A 24,211-nucleotide genomic window follows, 5' to 3' on the forward strand; every position below is an offset into this window, starting at 1 on the left:
ACATTCTCTGCCTCCCAACCGTGCTGCAGTGCCAGTCTAACACTCAGGGGCTCTGAGGGCAGGGCTCCAGTGACAGGAACACTTTGCTGCTCAGCCCTTACCTCTAACTCCCACCAGGTAAGAGTCTGCTTGGCCTTTGTGCACAGACAGGGGTTGGAACCCCGCCTCTGTCACCAGACTAACAGGACCTTGGCAACCATCTCACTATTCTGTGCTCCAGTTTCTTTCACTGAGCAAATGGGAACAAAAACACCTGTCCCCAGGGCTGTGCAGGATCAGGAGGGATGGTGTGCCCGGAAGGACCGGGCAGTGTGGAGATGCACGCGGGAGCAGTGCTGCTGCAGCCAGGGTCTGCCCCTCCCTCCGCTCGGCCTGGAGGAAACAAGCTGGGTGCACAGGGAGGGAGCACAGAGGCAAAAGGTGGCAGGGTCTTTCTCACTTCTTGATCTATTTCTGCCTTGAATTCCTGAAATCTATGGAGAGGGGAGAGCTCAGTAGAGCCCAAATTGAATTATTCAGAATGGTTTTAAAGCTTCTATTGCTGTTTGCCACCAGAGAGGGAAATGTCCGTCTTTCTGCTGCAGAGTTCCATCAGGAGCCCCACTTGGGTGCGTACAACGAATGCTCCCCATGCTGTGGCTCTAATCACTTTGGTGTCAACCGGCCAAAAAATGAAACTGAGCTCATCCACTGTGCTAATCTCAGGGCACCTGGAAACACGTTCCCACCCTGTGGCCAAGCAATGATCTCTGACAGACAAGGAGGAGGAGAGTCCAATCGTGGGAGCTCTGGTCCCCTTGCTGGGCCCGGCCCTCCCTATGAGACAGACTATAAGACAACAGATGCTGGAGACCTGGAACTCATGGGGAGAGAGAAAGATTAACTCAAATTAACTAATGTTCTGCCTTAGGATCTCTCTCTCTCTAATCTGATTCTGTTTTTCGACTTCATCTTTTGAGAAACATAAAAGCCCCCCGAATCTTCCCACTTCTGAGTCGGGAATGCAGGAGCAGCTGATACCCCATAACAACTCATGGTACGCCAAGCACTGTCCTAAGCTAGCTAGCTATTATTTATTTATTTTTTATTTATTTATTTATTTATTTATTTAGTCCTAAGCTCTTTAAATGTGAACATTTATTGAACGCGCAGAGGACTCCACTGAGAGAGATACTAACACCATATCCATCTTGCACAAAGCTCAGAGTGGACTACTTTGCTCATGGGCCCCTGGGTTGTGAGGGGTGGGACTGGGACAGGACCAGGAGCTTCCTTACTCTTCACTGCTACCCTCTACTGCTTTTGGATATTCCTACTGGGAATTTGGGTGGGATTTTGTCAAATTTACCTTCTGTAGTTTACATTAAAGGTTTTTTTCTCCCTGGGGTGCATGGGTGGCTCAGTCGGTTAAGCATCCAACTTCTGATTTCAACGCAGGTGGTGATCTTAGGGTCCTGGGACCCAACCCTGTGTTTGGGCTTCAGGCTCAGCTGGGAGTCTGCTTGAGATCCTCTCTCTCCTTCTTTTTCCCCTTCCCAAAGTAAATAAAATCTTAAAAAAAAATTAAAAAAAGATTTTTTCCTCTAAGAGTGATATTTTAATATTGAATGTGTTCTTCCAAGAGATATTTAAGTTTTTCCTAAAAATTCTGATCCAACCTTCTTGTGATTCTAGCTCTCCGGTTAGAAGCCTCTAATTAGGAGCTACTAGATTTTTTATTTTTTAATTTATTTTTAAATTTTTATTTATTTATGATGGTCACAGAGAGAGAGAGAGGCGCAGAGACACAGGCAGAGGGAGAAGCAGGCTCCATGCACCGGGAGCCCGACGTGGGATTCGATCCCGGGTCTCCAGGATCGCGCCCTGGGCCAAAGGCAGGCGCCAAACCGCTGCGCCACCCAGGGATCCCGGGAGCTACTAGATTTTTTAAATAAAATACAGCTATGCAAGGCCTAAAAGCACATTCATCTTTGGACTCTGGATGTTCCATGGATGTTTATGTCAAGGGTTCTAAAAGTACTATCAAAAAAGGTATGAGAAAATGTAAATATCATTGAAAACCCACACATAGGCCGTTCTGACTTTAGAAAGATAGTCCTACAAAGGAAGAGTCACTCAAACCCATGTTTTGACATTACCCTTGTGGAACTGAAGTACTCTGTGAACCAAATCTTTGGGAAGCAGATCCCAGGGAAGCTGAGGAAACAAGAAACAGTGATCATTAGTGGTAAGAAATGCCACTGCTCTTCATTGCTGGTGCTGGAGTTGGAGCACCAGGTCACAACGTGTCTGTGGAAAAAATCTCCGTTGACAAAGCTAAAACACCATTGCTTGTGGTTATTACTTGTGTGTGTCCATCTGTTCATCACACCATTGAAAAGGGCCTAAAACAAGAACCCTCACCCACTGACCTGTTCCTTGATCGCCAAGTGCCCCGTAGGGTCAGATGCTGTTCTCTGCCTCCCAGACGGCCTGAGGAGCCCATCTCCTGCTAGGCTCACCCATGCTGTCCCTCCCAAATGGAGTTGGTTTCTGTGACCAATGACATGTGGCCGACGTGATAGCACAACACTTCTGAAATTACATTATAAAAGACTAGAATGGAGGCCTCCTGCCCATGACTAAGGTTGTGAGCTGGGAAACAGAAGATCCCGCCCCAGCAGACAGCCTGAGGGCAGCTTGAGAGCCAGAACCACCCAGCTAACCTGCTCCTGTACTACTCCTGACCATTGGAAATGGTGGGACATGACAAATGTCAACCACGCTAAGCTGCCAAGTTTTGGGGTGACTTATGATGCAGCAGTAGATGACTAATACACCAAGGGACAAAGGCCCAGAAATCAAATGTGGAGCTTAGGAGAGAAAAGGAGAGGGTAGCAACTCAGTAACTGTTGAGGATTTATTTATTCATTGCCTCTAAAGATGTCCTGTTACTGAAGTTTCCTCTATGGGGGCCCCTGGCTGGCTTAGTCGGTAGACTATGCAGCTCTGGATCTCGGGGTCGTGAGTTTGAGCCCCACACTGGGTGTGGAGTCTACTTAAAATGAATTAAAAGTTTCCTCTATCTAGTTCTTTGACTTGTCGTTATGAATATCGAATCCCGCCAAACATTTCTTGCATCTACTGATGTGTTTGATTTTTATTTTTTATTTTTAAAGATTTTATTTATTTATTCATGAGAGACAGAAGCAGGGAGAGAAGCACGGTCCATGCAGGGAGCCGGATGTGGGACTTGATTCCGGGACTCCAAGATCACACCCTGGGCTGAACGCAGGTGCTTAACTGCTGAGCCACCCAGTCGTCCTGCATTTAGTTTTTTATTTTTTTTTAAAATATTGAGCTACAATGTACTTTCCATGAAATTCACCCTATTACAGCTACTTCTTAGCAGGTGTTCCCAATTATTGGTATCTTGGGCTGGGTTCTCCTCTACTACCTTGCTGTGCCTGGGATTTAGATCCTCGTTCGGCCGTATCTCTTCTTTTTCTGGGACCATTCCTCGGGTGATTGTATCTAGATGAATGGATTTAAGTATCTTGTTTACACTGGTGACTCCCAGGTTTACACCTGCAGCCTGGATTTGACCACCCACTTGTCCATTTGCTGTCACCACTTGCAAGTCTGACGGGCATCTCAAAACCTACAAAGGCTCCAGATTCACCCTCATGCCTGCTTCTCCTCCCCATCTCACAAAATGGCAATGTCACCTTTCTAGTTGCTCAGGCCAAAAAATCTCAGTCCCTCTTGACCCTTTCCTCTCTCACACCCTCAGAGCTATCAGCAGATCAGCTCTCTCTTCGAGATCCAGGGTCTGACCACCTAAATCCCCCAAGCCACCATCAATCACATCTTGCTGGAATTATTACTAACACCCTGCTCTCCCCGTTACCTCCCTTCTCTGTGCAGCAGCTAGAGTGACCCTGTGAAAACTCAGGTCAGATCTTGTCACTATTTTGCCAAAACTCTCCAAGAGCTTCCTATTTAATTCAGAGAAAAGCCAAAACCCTCACAAGGGCCTACAGGGCACGGGCAGTGTGATGCCCCCTCTCTCTCTGGCTCGCTCTGAGCCCATGTCTCAGACTCTACCTCTTGTTCATTCTGCACCTGCCACTCTGGCTTCCTGGCTATTCTCGGAACATGCCAGGCACATGCCAAGTGCCTGCCTCGAAGCGTGTGTGCCTTGGCTGCTCTTCCTCTGAAACCTCCCTCCCCCATTTTCTCTGGGTGGACTCAAACAGCATCTCAGTAGAGAGGTCTTCCTGGACTATCCTATTTAAAACTGACCCTCTCCCACCCGCTTCATGCTTGATTTTTCTCCCTAAGACTCACCAGCTTCTAATACACTATGTAATTTATTTTTAAAAATTTCCTGTCTTGGGCAGCCTGGGTGGCTCAGTGGCTTAGCGGCGCCTTCAACTCACAGCCTGATCCTGGGGGTCCTGGGATCAAGTCCGACGTTGGGCTCCCTGCATGGAGCCTGTTTCTCCCTCTGCCTGTGTCTCTGCTTCTCTCTCTGTGTCTCTCATAAATAAACAGAATCTTAAAAAAAAAAAAAAGTTGCCTGTCTTTCCACAGCCACCCTTCCCCCATCAGAATACTAGCACCATTAAGAGCAGGGATTATTTAAGTCTACGATGTATTCCACCCTTCCCCCCATCAGTGCTTGCGCATAAGAGGTGCTCAGTAAATGGTGGGCGAATGAATGAAGCCCTGGTTGGAATATGCCCTGGCAGTGGACTCCGCGCCTCCCTTGGAAGCCACCTCACTGTAACTCATCTACGGCCTTGGCTCAGTCCTGGACCCCGGAAGGAACAAATGTGCTCCCTCCTCTCCCACGGGGTCGTCCTACAGCTCTGAGTACTGTGGTGTCTTCCATCCTGTTCCCCTCTCTCACTCCTCAAGGACCTGGCTGCTTACCATTCTGGTCACCTTCCGTGAACTCCACCTTACCTGTGTTTCTTAAAGTGGGGAGTCTGGAATTGAACACAGCGTTCCAAAGGCGGTCTTATGTCAGGACAAGGGAATAATTTCCACCGCTTTTGTAAAACTGTCCCTCCCTCCCTAAACCTGACTTTTACTAATGGAAAACGTCAAACACACGAGAAAGTAAAGAGGACAGAACCGAGAGTCCAGAGCCTTCACTGCAGATTCAACGGTTATCAACTCGCGTTGCCCATTTTTGGGTGTACAGGGTCTCTGGCCCAACTTCGCAATGATTTTTTTTTTTTAAAGATTTTTTATTTATTTATTCATGATAGTCACAGAGAGAGAGAGAGAGAGGCAGAGACACAGGCAGAGGGAGAAGCAGGCTCCATGCACCGGGGGCCCGATGTGGGATTCGATCCCGAGTCTCTAGGATCGCGCCCTGGGCCAAAGGCAGGCGCCAAACCGCTGCGCCACCCAGGGATCCCTCGCAATGATTTTTAAGTGAATCACAGATACACTGCTTGAGCAGCAGAGATGTCAACGTGCTTCCACGGAAAGAAAATATTCTTTAAAAAACACATCACTGAAGCACTGTTGTATCTAAGGAGAACACTTCTTCAATATCCGCAAATGTACACTTAGCCCTATTTTTAAAAAGATCTTCTTTATCTATTCAGGACGAACACACAGAGAGAGGCAGACGTGGGGCTGGATCCCAGGACCTCGGGATCGCGACCTGGGGCGCAGACAGACCTCAGCCGCCGGCCACCCAGGCGTCCCCGGGCCTATTTTGAAAACATGGTTGGGGGCAGTGGGTGGCTCAGGTTCCGATCCTGGTGCCCGGCCCCAGCCCCGCTCCGGGCTCCCCGCTCTCCCGCTCCCTCTGCCCCTGCCCCTGCTCAGGTGCGCGCGCGCGCTGTCCCTCAAATAAATAAAACAGGCACGCCAGTCACTTCAAGCCAAGATAGTGCCTTTGGCGAACGTCACTGCTAACGAAAGGCACCAGGCCGAGCCTGGGCTGCCCCGACCGCAAGGCCAGCGCCGTGCCGGTCACCGCGCCGACAGCAAGCGGCCGACGCCGAAGGCATGGGGCGGACGCGGACCCGCACGCCGCGCTGCCCGCCTCCCACCCCGCTGCCCGCCTCTCACCGGCTCCGGGCCCTGCGGCTCTCGGGCCGCGGTGGCTGCAGGCGCACAGCAGCCGTCGGAAGCACACGGGCACGGCGCGGGCCGCCACGGCCGCCGCCATCTTCCCGCAGCCTCGGCCGGAAGCGGAAGCGGAAGCGGCGCGAGCACGCGCCGTGTGCGTCGACGCACGGGGTCCGGCCGGGATCTCCGCGGCCCCGGGCCCGGCGGGTCGGCGGCCATGGCCTCCGCGGCTGTGGAGAGCTTCGTGACCAAGCATTTGGACCTGCTGGAACTCGAGAGAGACGCGGAGGTGGAGGAGCGCAGGTAGGGGGCGGCCGGCAGGTCCCCGGCGCTCGCGGCGCGGGTTGGGGGCCCTTAGGTCCTTTCTTTCCAGCCTGGAGCCCCCGCCCCAAACGTCCAGCCCGGGTCCGGCCCGTTGTCGGCCTGTTGTCGGCGTGTCCTCGGCCCTTTTCCTCCCTCGGGGCGGGTGGGGGGCGCGAGGGCGCGGGGGCGCGGGCAGCTGGCTGCGGTGGGGCGCGGCGGGGCGGGCCCGGGGAGGAGAGCTTGTCCCGCGTGCGGCGGAGCCCGGCTCCCCCAGGTGCGCGCGGCTGAGCTGGCGGGGACCCGGGTGCAGGTGGGCGGGGGGAGCCTTCCCGGACGAGACCTGGGGAGAAGCCGGAGCACCGGAGACAGGCTGCCTCGGAGGGAAGCCCGCCCGGCTGAAGCAGCAGGAGCAGCAGCGGCAGCAGCAGGTGGTCTGTGCCTTCGGTCCTCCGCTCCTCTGACCCGAGGAGGCTGTGCCGCCGAGCGGCCCCGTGGCTCCCCCAGGGTGACCCGGGGCCAGGCCGTGGGATTCCGGGGTTTGCGCCAAGTCACTGCGCTGCGGGCAGGGGCTGGCCGCGCCCTGGTTTGCGCGAGGGGCTTTTGAAGATGAAGAGCTTTTGCGGCCCCGCCAGCCTGGGCAGCACCCCCGCCCCTTCGTGCGTGGCCGTGGGACATTCCGGCTACACCTCCGAGCCGTGGCCGCCTCGCTTGTGAAGTGGGATTCGGTGAGCTCGAGTTGGTCCTGCCGCAGGCGCTGGGCTCGGCGCCGGTGCCCGTGCACAGGGAGCGCCCGCCGGGAGCGCCCACGGGAGGCGGCCGGGCTCAGATTGAGAGGGCCTCGCGGCGGGCCTGTGCTCTGTTCTGTGTGCGGACGACGGCTCTGCACGGTGAAGTGTGGGTTTTCGGGGGAGGGGTTAACCTCAAAAATAATACAGCCCCCCCCCCTTTTTTTTTTTTTTTTACCAGCGAGATGAGTTTATTCATAATAGCAGAGAACTGCAGTTCCGGCCAAGGAAGCTGTGGCACAAACTGGATTAGGGCAACAAGAGGAGGAGAGGAAGGACCTTTATTTTACGGAGAAGGAGGCAGTGGGAAGGGTTGTTTGGAATAGAAGTCTATCACAGAAAGGCAGGCGCGCAGGGTGATGACCGGTGCTCACCGGCTGAGTGCAGGGCTGGCGGATTTCCTGCAGGGGATGTGATGCGCATCTTTCCCCGTCGTGGGGTTGAGGCTTCTGTGCCATCAGGGTCTGTAGCTGACGTGGAATGGTGCAGCTCCCCTCTCTGGCCTCCCTACTCCATCTTAGTGAGGTCTTCCTCTGTTACTTTTCAAAGGGGAGTGACTAGATTTGTGTTTCAGGTGGCCTGCTTGGGTGCTGCTGCTTGCGACTGACTGGTCAGGGCAAGCGCCCGAGGTCAGGCAGGAGGCCGGAGGCTCTGTCTGGTCCAGATGAGGAGGAGGTATGGCTTGAACCGGGGTTATAGTGGTGAGGATGAGAGGCAGAGGTGGATTCGTGAGGTTACAGATGGTGGACTTGGCAGGGGGCACTGATGGACTGAGTGACATGGGGGGAACCCGTGCAAGTAGATCAGGTAAAGGGACTAGCTCTGCCAGCGCGAGGGGATGGGGGAGGCTCAGGATGCAAGGGGCAGATGCAGAGCCTCTGTGGGTCTCATTTGGCGCCTTTGTCTGCTTTTCTCTCCCTTTTACATTCCTTCTGTGTGGGCTGGAATAAAAGCTGGGCAAGTGTAAATATTGAACTCTCAGTATTGGATGTCTTCCAGGTCCTGGCAGGAAAACATCTCCCCAAAAGAACTCCAGAGCCGAGGCGTCTGTTTGCTGTAGCTGCAGGTTTCCAGCCAGCGGACTGGGCTGTACGGGCGGCTGCTGGTCACCTTAGAGCCCAGGAGATGCACATCTGCTGCGGTGCTTCCCAGCAACAGCTTTACTTCAGGTCTGTGCATTTGCGATGTAGGCGTATATTTTGTGCTGCTGGTCTCCAAGCTGTGACTTTTACTCTTGTGAGCACCAGCTTACATGTGACTAGTTGGAGAATAAAGCAATGCAGCGAAGAACTCTTAGTTGGAAGTTCACCACCTCTGTGGCTCTTTGGTAGTCTAGGTCAGCACTGTCCGCGGTGGCAGCCACCTGCCGTGTGTGGTTGAGATGTGGGCAGTGATTGCCACATGCGTGCAGCGCACACCAGATTTTGAAGTTCAAGTACAAAGAAATATAGATAATCTCTTGAGTAATTTTTTGGAAACGTAATACATGTTGAATGTATATGGCATTAAAATATGTTGTTATTAAAACCAATGTATTTTTAAAAAATTTTTTCTATCGTGGCCCCTAGAAAGTGTAACATTACACAGGACTGTCATCGTATTTGTCTTGGACAATGAGGACACAGTGTTCATAGCTCCGTGTTCCCTGGCTTCTTGTGCCAGGAGTACTTGAAGTACACTCGTGCCAACCCTGCTGGAGAGGACGAGCAGCTGGGAGAAGCTGCTGAACCACCCACCAAGGGTACCTGTTTAGCTCTCAAGCCTGGAGACAGCAGCACCAGTGGTTCTGTACTTGCTCTAGAAGACTCTCTGCTGTGTTTTGGTGCTGACGTTTTTTTTTTTTTTTATAAATTTTTTTTAAAGATTTTATTTATTCATAGAGACACAGAGAGAGAATGAGAGGCAGAGACACAGGCAGAGGGAGAAGCAGGCTCCATGCAGAGAGCCTGACGTGGGACTCGATCCAGGGTCTCCAGGATCAGGCCCCAGGCTGCAGGCGGCACTAAACCGCTGTGCCACCGAGGCTGCCCACCTGACGGGTTTTTGATTTCATATTCTGATTGGCCAAACTCTTGCCCACAGTTGTTGGAATACTAGCTGGAATTGGAGACGGGATGAAGAGGGGCTGCTGGTTGGCATCAGGTCTACATGTTCTTGTTAAGTGAGGCTGCTATCTGCAGACAGGGACTGGGGGCGTTACAGTGGCAACTTTCTGTTACACTGTTTCACTGTCACAGTCCAGTATCCATGGGGGGGGTGGGGGGGTGTTGTAAATCTGAAAACGAAAAGTAAAAATATATTCAGTAGTATATTCAGTTGACCAGCATTGTGAAGTGTGACCCCAGAGACTAGTGAAGGGTTCATAAACAGGAAGTCAGGGGCAGGGGCATTTATGTGAAAAAGCATCCGGCTAAAAATCTGATGTGTCGATGCAGGTGTTGATCAGATTGAGGTAGGGTTGTTACTTTTTAATCTTCTGAAGAGCAGTTTTAAGGCTCAACTTAGAAACATCAGTTCTGGAACATGGGACCCTATGCAGGGTACTGGTGGGGAGGTGGTCCCAGGAGGCATGGGGTCCTGTGGTTGCGCACACAGAACCAGACCCTGCCCCAGGAGTGTTGTTGCCCTGTGCTCTTTGTGTCTATAAAGTTGAGAGAAGGTGCCAGAGAAAAGGTTCAAGGTAGAGATGAAACTCATTGCCTGGAAGAAAAGTAGCCCAAGTTAAGGGTGTGCCTGGTGCCTGGTTGACTTGTGGCATATACTTTCCGACACAGAACAAATAGGGTGTAAATATGTGAGTGGCTCTGGCTTTCTCTCACAGTGGAGTCTGTTTTGGTCAGAACAGTCTTCTGTTCCAGGTGATGAAAACCCAAGCCATGGATCCCTGGGTGGCGCAGCGGTTTAGCGCCTGCCTTTGGCCCAGGGCGTGATCCTGGAGACCCGGGATCGAATCCCACGTCGGGCTCCCGGTGCATGGAGCCTGCTTCTCCCTCTGCCTGTGTCTCTGCCTCTCTCTCTCTCTCTGTGTGACTATCATAAATAAATAAAAATTAAAAAAAAAAAAAAAAAAAAAAGAAAACCCAAGCCAAACTGGCTTGGGTACGAAGGATGGCGTTGGTTGCAATACTGGAAGGTTGCCTTCAGGGCTTTTGGGAGGTTGCTTAGGCTTCACTTCTCTCCATTTCTTGGCTTTGCCCTCTTCTGGGTTGGCTTCCTTCTCAGGTGACACATCATAGTGGTTCTGGCCCCAATTTGCTTTCAAGTTCCTGGTTCAGCTACACAGACGTAGGGCCTTTTCGCAGATGCCAATCAAAAGTCTCATTGCATCTCAGGGCCTCAGATTTGGTCTGTGCTCATCCCTGAACGGTCACCGTGGCCAGGGATGGACATGGGATGCAGTGACTGGCTGAGGCGTAGGTTGTATGCTCTCTCCCTGGCATCAAGGGAAGGCCCTCAGGGTCACCTAGCAGATGGGTGAATCCCCCAGCATTGCCATGGGAAGTGGAGAGATCCGTGCTGAGTGGTCAGCAAATGACCTCCCTCCCTCCTTCGTCGATGTTCCTGTTCTTCCTGGAATGTTTCTCCCAGATGTGCTTGAAGGCTCCACTTTGTTCAAGCCCCATCCTGCTTACCTGTCACCACTCAGAGGAACCCTTGTTATACAGTGTTTCTAAAGTGACGCCCTCATCCCTCTCCATCCCCTCCTGGGTGGGCTTCATCTTTCCTTTTTTTTTTTTTTTTTTTCATCTTTCCTTAAAGCCTTCGGTGCAGATGTCTGTGTCTTATTTCTAATCAGACCAGTGCCTGGAATAGCGCCTGGCACAGAGCAGGCACTTTAAATGTTTCTTGACTGGCACGTTTGCTGTAAACACTTCATTGATTTCAAGTCAATTTTTATATATAATTTAGGTGCTGGTTAAAAAACTTTTACTATAAAAAAAAACTTTTATTGCTACCGATTGCATTTCTTTTTTTTTTTTTTTTTTTGCATTTCTAAAGACGAGGGATAGGATATTTGAAATACTGTGCACAGCGTATGTGTAACTTTTTGCTTCTATAGGCGATATAGTGGGTCTGTATGATGAAGGCAATCAGCTGGCCACAGGGATCCTGACACAGATCACACAGAGATCAGTCACAGTAGCCTTTGATGCGTCTCATGATTTCCAGCTGAGCTTGGACCGGGACCGGGAGCGGGCCTACAGACTGTTAAAACTTGCCAATGACATCACTTACAAGCGACTGAAAAAGTAAGAGTTTGTGTGACTGGGAATCAAGTTTCTTTTTCTTTTTCTTTTCTTTTCTTTTTTTTTTTTTTTTTAAGATTTTGCTTATTCATGAGAGACAGAGAGGCGGAGACATAGGCAGAGGGAGAAGCAGGCTCCCTATGGGAAGCCTGATGCAGGACTCGATCCCAGGACTCTGGGATCACATACTGAGCCACGCAGGCATCCTATTTTCTTCCAGTACTGCACACTTACCCTGACTGCTTGCCTCTGTGGGTAGAAGAGAGCAATTGTGTTGAGTGTGGAGTCTGTGTGGGCCCCTTACGGGATATGGAGGCTGCAGGTGGCCTTTGCTGGGCAGAGGGTTGGGCACAGATTCAATATTTGGTGTTCACCACACTCCTAATTCTACTCTGTTGGCAGGGCTCTGATAACACTAAAGAAGTACCATTCTGGCCCCGCGTCCTCACTCATAGAGGTCCTCTTTGGCGGATCAGCCCCCAGTCCAGCCAGCAATACAGGTAAGAACCTTTGTGTGTTCTTTTCTGATCGAGGTTGTTACAGTTAGAAGGATGTACATCGAGGATGTACAGTTAGAAGGCATCTCTCTTTTATAAATTAAAAGTCTACTTTAAATTTCTCAGAATGACTCACATGGACTGACCTCTTGTGTATTTAGTGCAAGGAAGCAGCTCGTTCTGTTGACTTCACTACGTTCTCTAGAGATGTGAGGATGTTCTAGCTCAGTGATGTGGAAATAGGATGATTGAGTGTTTGTGTTTAATAGTGTTTTTGTGTTTGTTTGAAAAGTCCCAATTCTTAAGTGCATTTGGTCATTTCTCAGCATCCTTCATTTTTTTTTTTTAATTTTTTTATTTTTTCATGATAGTCACAGAGAGAGAGAGAGAGAGAGAGAGAGAGAGAGGCAGAGACACAGGCAGAGGGAGAAGCAGGCTCCATGCACCGGGAGCCCGACGTGGGATTCGATCCCGGGTCTGCAGGATCACGCCCTGGGCCAAAGGCAGGCGCCAAACCGCTGCGCCACCCAGGAATCCCTCTCAGCATCCTTCAAATTGAAGATCACTTATTTCTGATGAGAAGAGTAATAGAGTATGTGTTAATCGTAGAATATTTGGAAATAAGTACATTAGCAGGGGAACAGATCCCTCAGGAACCTGCCATCTGGAGTTGGCCTCCCTAGTACTTGTGTATATTCTAGTTTTTCCACGTGGAGCACTCTGTCTTTTACATACAGACATGTATGCACACATGTGCACTGGGACTTTGGGTCAGGTGGTTCTCTGCTGCTTTCTAGCTTTGTGTCAGTCTGGCCAGCCCAGATCAGGGCACTGTGCCTGGGAGTTCTGCTCACTCATGGGTCGGGTGTCTCCATGTAGTCGGTGCCCTATAGAGCTGGACACATAGCTGCTGCTCTCTGAGCACAGAGTACACGAGGCAAATAATTGGTCTTCATCATAGAAGATTCAGTGAGGAGACACGATTCCAAAATTTGCTAATTCCTTTTTGTCATTTGGTTTTGTCACTTTATGGGCACTTAAAAAGGGGCAGCAGGATAGAAAAACTAACTTATTTTAATTTTTACTTATTTTACTTTTATTTTTTGTGAGAGTCGAGCATACATGGAGGGGAGGGGCAGAGGCAGAGAGAGAGAATCCTTTTTTTTTTTTAAGATTTTTTATTTATTTATTCATGAGAGATACAGATAGGCAGAGACACAGGAAGAGGGAGAAGCAGGCTTCATGCAGGGAGCCCGATGTGGGACTCGATCCTGGGATTCTGGAATCACGCCCTCAGCCATAGGCAGATGCTCAACCACTGAGCCACCCAGGCATCCCGAGAGAGAAAATCCTAAGGAGATTCCCTACTGAGTGCGGGGGCTCAATCTTACGACCTCAAGATCATGACTTGAGCTGAAATCAAGAGTCAGGTGCTTATCGGACTGAGCCCCCTAGACACCCCTACTAGAAATAGATTCCAAGAAACATTTCTTTCAGAAAGGTCTGTTACTGTGTAGCATACGTTGGCAAACTTCTTAAATAAAGGGATGGATTGTAAATATGTCAGGCTTTGTGAGCTGATGTAGCAGCCAGAGACAAGCATATGTGAGCGGGTGTGGTTGGGTCCCAGGGAAACTGGACTTGGGAAAGTGCAGTAGCCCCACTTCCACATGTGGAATGGATATGGTTCAGGGTCATATTTCCCCAAGGATGGATGCAGGAGGACTGTAGAAGTCCAGAGGGTGTTTTGGTTTGGTTTGGTTTGTTTTTTTGCCATGTACTTGGATGGTGCAATGCTATCAAGTTGATTCAACTGCTGGACAGTTGTGTAAGATGTTGAGGTGTAACGAACTAGGTGGAGTAGGTGCTGGAGACAGTCAGGCATATGGAAGAGATAAGATGGCTAAGGTCTGATGCCCACCCCCAGGAATTCATGAGAACATACAAACAATTCCAACACAAACAGAGAGAGTTGTAGTGGATTCGAACAGCAAGCTAGGTATGGAGAGCTGCCAGAATTATTTGGGGGGATATTATAAGGTAGGCCAAGAGTCAAGGAAAATTTTGGAAGAAAGGAGGTTGAGTGAGGTAGGGTGAGGGAACATCCAAAGAAAACTTGGAAATGTTCGGACACTGTTGTGGTTACAATATCAGAGAGTCAGGTCATTGTCAATAGAATCTAACCTCTAGGGAGAGCTAAAGAGATTCAAAGATTTTTTAGAATTATGCAGAGACAAATGGTAGGATAACAACGTTTACCATTATTTTGGAGAAAGTAAACTTCTGAGATAAGAAAGGTGTAATCTGTTATCAACACAAGGCAGTAATTCTGCTGAAATGATGGAAGGATTTGTCCTAGAGGACTGGGATTGTCCCAGAAGATTGGATTGTGGAAGACGAAGTCAACAATTTCCTGCTATACTCATTTGCTTGAAGACAAGTAAGAGGTAAGGGTGGAAGATATTTGGATATTGCATATACTTCAAACTTACTATATTAAAAACTGGGGAAAAAAAAAAAAAAAAAAAAAAAAAACTGGAGCCCAGGATCTCTCCTCCAAATCAACTGTTCTTTTCATAACGTAGTTGGTCTTGAATAGTAGATAGGCTGGGGCCAGGCACGTGGGACAGTAAGGCCAGTGATCAAGGGGCCCCAATGTGGCTCCAGGGATGGAACACAGCAAATGTCTAATATCTGATCCCAATTCAGCTATAATTTGGACAGGTGGGTCAATCTCAGGCACTGAATCTAGGCAGTGTAAAATATTTCTTTCTTGGAAGAGAGAAGATTGGCGCTTACCTGTAAACTAGTGACTACATTGCTCTGTCATGGGAGAAAGAGACAGGCAGGGGAGCCAGGAGCATCTTGTAGGGCCAGAAAGTAAAGAAGCATCCATAAAAACAAAAGGATTGGGTCATATTGAAAGGAAAAATGAGCCAACCCGAGATAGCTCCCAATGGCCAAAGTTGGAACAATTTGAGCAAAAGAAATAATGTTGTATTGGACTAAAACACAAAGTACGAAATAAGTATGCATGAGTTTGTACTGCTATAAAAAAGAATTGAACAAATAAGAGGAGACAAATTTTCTCTATACAAGAATTCCAAATAACATTGTGTAGATAGGGCAGCCCAGGTGGCTCAGCGGTTTAGCACCGCCTTCAGCTCCGGGGGTGGTCCTAGAGACCCAGGATCGAGTCCCACATAGGGCTTCTTGCATGGAGCCTGCTTCTCCCTCTGCCCCTCTCTCTCTGCCCCTCTCTCTCTGCACCTCTCTCTCTCTGTCTCTCATGAATAAATAAAGAAAATCTTCGAAAAAAACAACAACATTGTGTAGATATACCCCACTCCACCTCTCACTCCTTCCAGCCACAATGTAGGCTCCACTTAGGGGCTTGCTGCCAAAGCACTGAGAATAGAAAGAGAAAAAAGAGAGCTCCACGCAGGAGAAACTTGGCCAGCACAACCTTAGCCAGGTCATGAAGATTAGCAACACCCAGCTGATCTCATGTACTGCCTGATGTGATGTAATGAGAGGGGCATGTCGCCTCTGTGGTTTTTTTCCCCCAAAACACAGAACCTCAGTCTAAGCATACAGAAAACAGAAACCTAAATTTAAGAACCTGCCAGTACTCCTCAAAACTGTCACGGTCAGAGAAAACAAGGAAGGACTGAGAAACTGTCATAGACCGGAGGAGATTAAGGAGGCATGACAACTAAATCCAACATGGACCCTCGATTGGATCCTAGACAAAAAAAAGGATGTAAGTGGGAAAATTGGTGAAATTTGAATGAAGTTTGGCATTTAGTTAAAAGTAAATGTACCAATGTTATCACATAGATTTAACAAATGTACCAACGTTCTACAGTAACGTTAGGTGAAGCTGAGTGAAGGGCATACATGGACTAACCGCTATCTTTGCAACTTTTCTGTGAATCTAAAATGATTCCAAAACAGAGTTTATTAAGAAAATAAAATTCCTGAGTACAATAATGTCTATGCGGGAAGGGGAAAATATAATTAAAATATTCCGAGGGGGACACCTGGGTGACTCAGTGGTTGAGCATCTGCCTTGGGCTAGGTCATGATCCTTGGGTTCTGGGATCGAGTCCTGCATCAGGCTCCCTGTTGGGAGCCTGCTTCTCCCTCTGTGTCTCTGCCTCTCTCTCTGGGTCTCTCATGAATTATAAATAAATCTTAAAAAAAAAAAAAGATTTTGAGGGACTTGATTTATCATCCATAAAGAGGAGGTTTTAAGAATTTGGTATGTTAAAAAAATATATATATATACATTGCATTTTAAAGGATATCCACTAAAAATGGGGTTGCAAATTATCTGTAAAGGGCTAGATAGTAAATATTTTAGTCATTGTAGACCCCCTTTGGTGTTTGCTCTACCTACCTACTGTCATAGCATCAAAGTAGACATAGACAATGTGCAAAATGAGTGTGGCTGTGCTGGAATACATTGTTATTTACCAAAAAACAGGCATCAGGTTAGGTTTGACCGACAGGCCATAATTTGTCAATCCTTGTACTAAAAGAACAAGACCAGAGTTTATCTTCCAATGAATAATGGGAAAAAATGGAGTAATTCATTAAAAATACCTAGTTATCTAACAAAAAGGCAAGAAATGAGAAAAAAAACGAAATATAAAACAGGGTGAAACAGAAAGTGCCAAGTAAAAGGGTAATTTTGAATCTCATGCTTTAGTGATGACATTAAATATAATGGAACATGTAATGGAACTGAAAATGGAATACATGATGTTCAGGGTGGGAGAGTCTGTGTTGTATGAATGGAGGTCTCAGTTGTTGGGTTTCCTATGAACAATTTCCATGAGGATCCATACTCTAATAAAGACAGTTGGGAAGGAGGTGGGTAACTGGGTGATGGGCCCGTGATGTAATGAGTGCTCGGTGTTGTATGCAACTGATGAATCACTAAACTCCACCCTGAAATGAATAATACACTATATATTAACTAACTTGAATTTAAATTTAAAAAAAAAATTTTTTTTAATTTTAAAAAAATAAAAACTTAAAAAAAATTAAAAAACGAAGACAGAAGAAAGTAGGAAGCACAAAGCAGTTTGTTAAGGAAGTAAACCCTCAAGGTGGGAGAGTGGGCCGGCTCAGCGGTGGCAACTGCCCCGAGGTTACAGGAGTCTTTTCTTTTTATGTGTGTGTGTGTGTGTGTGTGTATGGGGTGGTCTCTAATGGAGGCTTCCAATCCTTTGAGGGACTCCTTCCACAGGTTGGGAGAGGTTAGTTTCTGACTTTACAAAGTTTGTCCCAGAACCGTCAGGGCAACCTTCCCTCTTGGGATTGGGGGTAGGGCTAAAACACAACGTGAATGCATTATAATGAGTCTGGGGGTTACCCTGGAGCAGAGGTGGGAGAGGAGAGTGGCCCGTCCTGCATCTGGAGCTCTTGGTCTATTAGCCAAGGGGTCCTGGAAGCCACAACTTCAAGATGCTGTGCCCCCTTCAGGCTTCTAATGTGTAACCATTTATCACCATCCTTGCCTCCAGCTTCTGTCTACCTAACTGCCTACTCTATCAGTGCTCCAATAAAATCTGTTTGTTTTAGATGTGTCTCTTGCACATTGCATATATTTAGATTTTGTTTATCCAACATTAAAACAAAAAGATATAGAAAAGTTGTAAGTAAAAGAAAGGGAAAAGATACGCTATGCAAGTATCAGTCAAGAGAATATTGCTATAGCGATATTAGTATCAGACAAAAGAAGTAAAGGCTAAAAGTATTGTTAAAGAGGGTCTTCATAGTGATACAAGATTTAATTCACCAGGAATAAATAATGTTTTTAAATAACACTTAAAAATACATAAAGCAAAACTCCTCCGTATTCAAAGGGGAAATACACCCACGATCACTATGAAAGATTTTACATACTTGTCTTAGTAACTAGTGGGAAAAAAGCAGACAAAAGTTAAGGAATAATATAGACTTGAAAACACTGAGATGAACAGAATTGACCAAATGGTCATAGAGACGCTCCCCCCACCCCCGCCACCAAAGGAAAACTCTGGAGAAACTTCTTTTAAAGATTTGTTTATTTGAGAGAGAGAGTGAAAGGGGAGGGCAGAGGGAGAGAGAGAGAGAGAGAGAATCCCAAGTAGACTCCCTGCTGAGGGTGGAGCACGATGTGGCCCTCCATCCCAGGACCCTGAGATCTTGACCTGAGCAGAAATCAAGATTCCAGTGCTTAACCGACTGAGGTGTCCTTGAAGAGACTATTTTTAACACCTGCCGAATACATTGTATTTTTAAGCAAATAATTTTTTTAACTGACCATGAAGTGGGAATAAAGTCTTAGAATATTTCAAGGGAGTGAAATTAAAGTCTACATTCTGGCCACAGTGCAACTTTGTTAGATAACTAGAAAATCCCCCTGTGCTTAGAAACTTAAAATGAACTACCATGGATTTAACCCATGGATTAAAGGAGAAATCATCACGGAAATTAGAAAACAGTTGAAAGAGAATGATAAAATTTTTACATATCATAACTTGTGGAATGAAGCTAAAGTAGTACTTAGGAGAAAATTTATACTCTCAAATGCATATGTTAGGGAAAAGGGATTAAAAGTGAATGATCTAGGCATTTATCTCAAGAAATTAGGGGAACGAAACAGCAAGATAAATCCAAAGGAAGTAGAACTGTCCCAATAAAACTGGGGCAAAAACGAAAGTAGAAGTGAGGCAATAATAAAGACAAAGAGAGAAATTCTTGAAGTAGAAAGCAAACATACAGAAAATTGGTCCTTTGAAAGAATTAAGACTGACATATCTTTAGCAAGAAGACACAAATAACCAATATAAAACCAAGGAGACAGAACTGGGGAGGAGCAAGATGGCGGAAGAGTAGGGTCCCCAAATCACCTGTCTCCACCAAACTACCTAGAAAACCTTCAAATTATCCTGAAAATCTATGAATTCGGCCTGAGATTTAAAGAGAGACCAGCTGGAATGCTACAGTGAGAAGAGTTCGCGCATCTATCAAGGTAGGAAGACGGGGGGGGGGGGGGGGGGGGGGGGGGAAGAAATAAAGGAACAAAGGCCTCCAAGGGGGAGGGGCCCGCGAGGAGCCGGGCTGAGGCCGGGGCGAGTGTCCCCAGGACGGAGAGCCCCGTCCCGGAGACGCAGGAGCTGCACCGACCTTCCCGGGGGAAAGGGGTTCGCGGGGAGGTGGAGCAGGACCCAGGAGGGCGGGGGTGCCCTCGGGCTCCCGGGGACAGGAACAGAGCAACTGCGCGCCCAGAAGAGTGCGCCGAGCTCCCTAAGGGCTGCAGCGCGCACGGCGGGACCCGGCGGGACCCGGAGCAGCTGAAGGGGCTCGGGCGGCGGCTCCGCGGAGGGGGCTGCGCGGCCCCGGGAGCAGCTCGGAGGGGCTCGGGCAGAGGAAGAGGCTCCGTGCAGAGGGCGCTGGGCGGTTCCAGGAGCAGCTCGGACGGGCTCGGGCGGCGGCTCCGCGGAGGGGGCCGCGGAGCAGAGCAGCTGAGCAGAGCAGCGGCCCCGCCCCGGGGAGTTCCTGCCGGAGCTGAATCCAGGTTTCCAGAGCTGCCCCGCCACTGGGGCTGTTCCTCCTGCGGCCTCACGGGGTAAACAACCCCCACTGAGCCCTGCCCCAGGCAGGGGCACAGCAGCTCCCCCAACTGCTAACACCTGAAAATCAGCACAGCAGGCCCCTCCCCCAGAAGATCAGCTAGACGGACAACTTCCAGGAGAAGCCAAGGACTTAAAAAACACAGAATCAGAAGATACTCCCCTGTGGTTCTTTTTTTTTTTCTTTTTTTGTTTTGCTTTTTGATTTGTTTCCTTCCCCCACCCCCTTTTTTTCTCCTTTTTTCTTTCTCTTTTTCTTCTTTTTTTTTTTCGTTTTTTTTTCTTTTTCTTCCCTTTTTTTTTCTCTTTCTCTTTTCTTTCCTTCTTTCTCTCCTCTCTTTTTCTCTTTTTCCCAATACAATTTGCTTTTGGCCACTCTGCACTGAGCAAAATGACTAGAAGGAAAACCTCACCTCAAAAGAAAGAATCAGAAACAGTCCTCTCTCCCACAGAGTTACAAAATCTGGATTACAATTCTATGTCAGAAAGCCAATTCAGAAGCACTATTATACAGCTACTGGTGGCTCTAGAAAAAAGTATAAAGGACTCAAGAGACTTCATGACTGCAGAATTTAGAGCTAATCAGGCAGAAATTAAAAATCAATTGAATGAGATGCAATCCAAACTAGAAGTCCTAACGACGAGGGTTAACGAGGTGGAAGAACGAGTGAGTGACATAGAAAACAAGTTGATAGCAAAGAGGGCAACTAAGGAAAAAAGAGACAAACAATTAAAAGACCATGAAGATAGATTAAGGGAAATAAACGACAACCTGAGGAAGAAAAACCTACGTTTAATTGGGGTTCCCGAGGGCGCCGAAAGGGCCAGAGGGCCAGAATATGTATTTGAACAAATTCTAGCTGAAAACTTTCCTAATCTGGGAAGGGAAACAGGCATTCAGATCCAGGAAATAGAGAGATCCCCCCCTAAAAATCAATAAAAACCGTTCAACACCTCGACATTTAATTGTGAAGCTTGCAAATTCCAAAGATAAGGAGAAGATCCTTAAAGCAGCAAGAGACAAGAAATCCCTGACTTTTATGGGGAGGAGTATTAGGGTAACAGCAGACCTCTCCACAGAGACCTGGCAGGCCAGAAAGGGCTGGCAGGATATATTCAGGGTCCTAAATGAGAAGAACATGCAACCAAGAATACTTTATCCAGCAAGGCTCTCATTCAAAATGGAAGGAGAGATAAAGAGCTTCCAAGACAGGCAGCAACTAAAAGAATATGTGACCTCCAAACCAGCTCTGCAAGAAATTTTAAGGGGGACTCTTAAAATTCCCCTTTAAGAAGAAGTTCAGTGGAACAGTCCACAAAAACAAAGACTGAATAGATATCATGATGGCACTAAACTCATATCTCTCAATAGTAACTCTGAATGTGAACGGGCTTAATGACCCCATCAAAAGGCGCAGGGTTTCAGACTGGATAAAAAAGCAGGACCCATCTATTTGCTGTCTACAAGAGACTCATTTTAGACAGAAGGACACCTACAGCCTGAAAATAAAAGGTTGGAGAACCATTTACCATTCGAATGGTCCTCAAAAGAAAGCAGGGGTAGCCATCCTTATATCAGATAAACTAAAATTTACCCCAAAGACTGTAGTGAGAGATGAAGAGGGACACTATATCATACTTAAAGGATCTATTCAACAAGAGGACTTAACAATCCTCAATATATATGCTCCGAATGTGGGAGCTGCCAAATATATCAATCAATTATTAACCAAAGTGAAGAAATACTTAGATAATAATACACTTATACTTGGTGACTTCAATCTAGCTCTTTCTATACTCGATAGGTCTTCTAAGCACAACATCTCCAAAGAAACAAGAGCTTTAAATGATACACTGGACCAGATGGATTTCACAGATATCTACAGAACTTTACATCCAAACTCAACTGAATACACATTCTTCTCAAGCGCACATGGAACTTTCTCCAGAATAGACCACATATTGGGTCACAAATCGGGTCTGAACCGATACCAAAAGATTGGGATCGTCCCCTGCATATTCTCGGACCATAATGCCTTGAAATTAGAACTAAATCACAACAAGAAGTTTGGAAGGACCTCAAACACATGGAGGTTAAGGACCATCCTGCTAAAAGATAAAAGGGTCAACCAGGAAATTAAGGAAGAATTAAAAAGATTCATGGAAACTAATGAGAATGAAGATACAACCGTTCAAAATCTTTGGGATGCAGCAAAAGCAGTCCTAAGGGGGAAATACATCGCAATACAAGCATCCATTCAAAAACTGGAAAGAACTCAAATACAAAAGCTCACCTTACACATAAAGGAGCTACAGAAAAAACAGCAAATAGATCCTACACCCAAGAGAAGAAGGGAGTTAATAAAGATTCGAGCAGAACTTGGGATCCCTGGGTGGCGCAGCGGTTTGGCGCCTGCCTTTGGCCCAGGGCGCGATCCTGGAGACCCGGGATCGAATCCCACATCGGGCTCCCGGTGCATGGAGCCTGCTTCTCCCTCTGCCTGTGTCTCTGCCTCTCTCTCTTTCTCTCTGTGTGACTATCATAAATAAATAAATAAAAAAAAATTAAAAAACAAAAAGTCAATAAAGATTCGAGCAGAACTCAACGAAATCGAGACCAGAAGAACTGTGGAACAGATCAACAGAACCAGGAGTTGGTTCTTTGAAAGAATTAATAAGATAGATAAACCATTAGCCAGCCTTATTAAAAAGAGAGAGAAGACTCAAATTAATAAAATCATGAATGAGAAAGGAGAGATCACTACCAACACCAAGGAAATACAAACAATTTTAAAAACATATTATGAACAGCTATACGCCAATAAATTAGGCAATCTAGAAGAAATGGACGCATTCCTGGAAAGCCACAACTACCAAAACTGGAACAGGAAAAAATAGAAAACCTGAACAGGCCAATAACCAGGGAGGAAATTGAAGCAGTCATCAAAAACCTCCCAAGACACAAGAGTCCAGGGCCAGATGGCTTCCCAGGGGAATTTTATCAAACGTTTAAAGAAGAAACCATACCTATTCTCCTAAAGCTGTTTGGAAAGATAGAAAGAGATGGAGTACTTCCAAATTCGTTCTATGAAGCCAGCATCACCTTAATTCCAAAGCCAGACAAAGACCCCGCCAAAAAGGAGAATTACAGACCAATATCCCTGATGAACATGGATGCAAAAATTCTCAACAAGATACTGGCCAATAGGATCCAACAGTACATTAAGAAAATTATTCACCATGACCAAGTAGGATTTATCCCTGGGACACAAGGCTGGTTCAACACCCGTAAAACAATCAATGTGATTCATCATATCAGCAAGAGAAAAACCAAGAACCATATGATCCTCTCATTGGATGCAGAGAAAGCATTTGACAAAATACAGCATCCATTCCTGATCAAAACTCTTCAGAGTGTAGGGATAGAGGGAACATTCCTCAACATCTAAAAAGCCATCTATGAAAAGCCCACAGCAAATATCATTCTCAATGGGGAAGCACTAGGAGCCTTTCCCCTAAGATCAGGAACAAGACAGGGATGTCCACTCTCACCACTGCTGTTCAACATAGTACTGGAAGTCCTAGCCTCAGCAATCAGACAACAAAAAGACATTAAAGGCATTCAAATTGGCAAAGAAGAAGTCAAACTCTCCCTCTTCGCCGATGACATGATACTCTACATAGAAAACCCAAAAGTCTCCACCCCAAGATTGCTAGAACTCATACAGCAATTCGGTAGCGTGGCAGGATACAAAATCAATGCCCAGAAGTCAGTGGCATTTCTATACACTAACAATGAGACTGAAGAAAGAGAAATTAAGGAGTCAATCCCATTTACAATTGCACCCAAAAGCATAAGATACCTAGGAATAAACCTCACCAAAGATGTAAAGGATCTATACCCTCAAAACTATAGAACACTTCTGAAAGAAATTGAGGAAGACACAAAGAGATGGAAAAATATTCCATGCTCATGGATTGGCAGAATTAATATTGTGAAAATGTCAATGTTACCCAAGGCAATATATACGTTTAATGCAATCCCTATCAAAATACCATGGACTTTCTTCAGAGAGTTAGAACAAATTATTTTAAGATTTGTGTGGAATCAGAAAAGACCCCGAATAGCCAGGGGAATTTTAAAAAAGAAAACCAGGGATCCCTGTGTGGCGCAGCGGTTTGGCGCCTGCCTTTGGCCCAGGGCGCGATCCTGGAGACCCGGGATCGAATCCCACGTCAGGCTCCCGGCGCATGGAGCCTGCTTCTCCCTCTGCCTGTGTCTCTGCCTCTCTCTCTCTCTCTGTGACTATCATAAATAAATAAAAATTTAAAAAAAAAATAAATAAAATAAAATAAAAAAGAAAACCATATCTGGGGGCATCACAATGCCAGATTTCAGGTTGTACTACAAAGCTGTGGTCATCAAGACAGTGTGGTACTGGCACAAAAACAGACACATAGATCAGTGGAACAGAATAGAGAATCCAGAAGTGGACCCGGAACTTTATGGGCAACTAATATTCGATAAAGGAGGAAAGACTATCCATTGGAAGAAAGACAGTCTCTTCAATAAATGGTGCTGGGAAAATTGGACATCCACATGCAGAAGAATGAAACTAGACCACTCTCTTTCACCAGACACAAAGATAAACTCAAAATGGATGAAAGATCTAAAT

At 47.0% G+C, this 24,211-nt stretch overlaps 1 protein-coding gene and 1 long non-coding RNA gene across 5 annotated transcripts in view; one reads left to right on the forward strand and one right to left on the reverse strand.

Moving 5' to 3' along the window:
• LOC140612560 (large ribosomal subunit protein bL21m-like) overlaps positions 1-24,211 on the reverse strand; it is a 74,901-nt gene that overhangs the window by 7,017 nt on the left and 43,673 nt on the right. Inside the window, exons 1-2 of one of the 3 annotated variants that reach the window (XM_072790232.1) lie at positions 6,076-6,346; positions 2,139-2,196 (exon numbers count right to left, since the gene is read on the reverse strand). The exons of 1 other annotated variant lie outside the window; for it this stretch is intronic. In XM_072790232.1, coding sequence (XP_072646333.1) covers positions 2,139-2,196; positions 6,076-6,331 — 314 coding nt within the window. In that variant the 5' untranslated portion in view covers positions 6,332-6,346. Of the gene's footprint in view, positions 1-1,348; positions 1,539-2,138; positions 2,197-6,075; positions 6,347-24,211 lie in introns of those variants that run through there. One more of the 3 variants, XM_072790234.1, reaches the window with a different exon arrangement.
• LOC140612564 (uncharacterized) lies at positions 6,221-17,498 on the forward strand. Of its 2 annotated transcripts, none has more exons than XR_012013724.1 (5): positions 6,221-6,378; positions 8,163-8,332; positions 11,224-11,413; positions 11,813-11,910; positions 12,279-17,498. It is a non-coding gene; the product is annotated as an uncharacterized lncRNA (long non-coding RNA). The 2 variants fall into 2 exon arrangements; XR_012013723.1 differs by having other exon boundaries at positions 12,287-17,498.

The sequence above is a fragment of the Canis lupus genome, chromosome 21 (assembly GCF_048164855.1).
Source record: "Canis lupus baileyi chromosome 21, mCanLup2.hap1, whole genome shotgun sequence".
Taxonomy (NCBI): domain Eukaryota; kingdom Metazoa; phylum Chordata; class Mammalia; order Carnivora; family Canidae; genus Canis; species Canis lupus.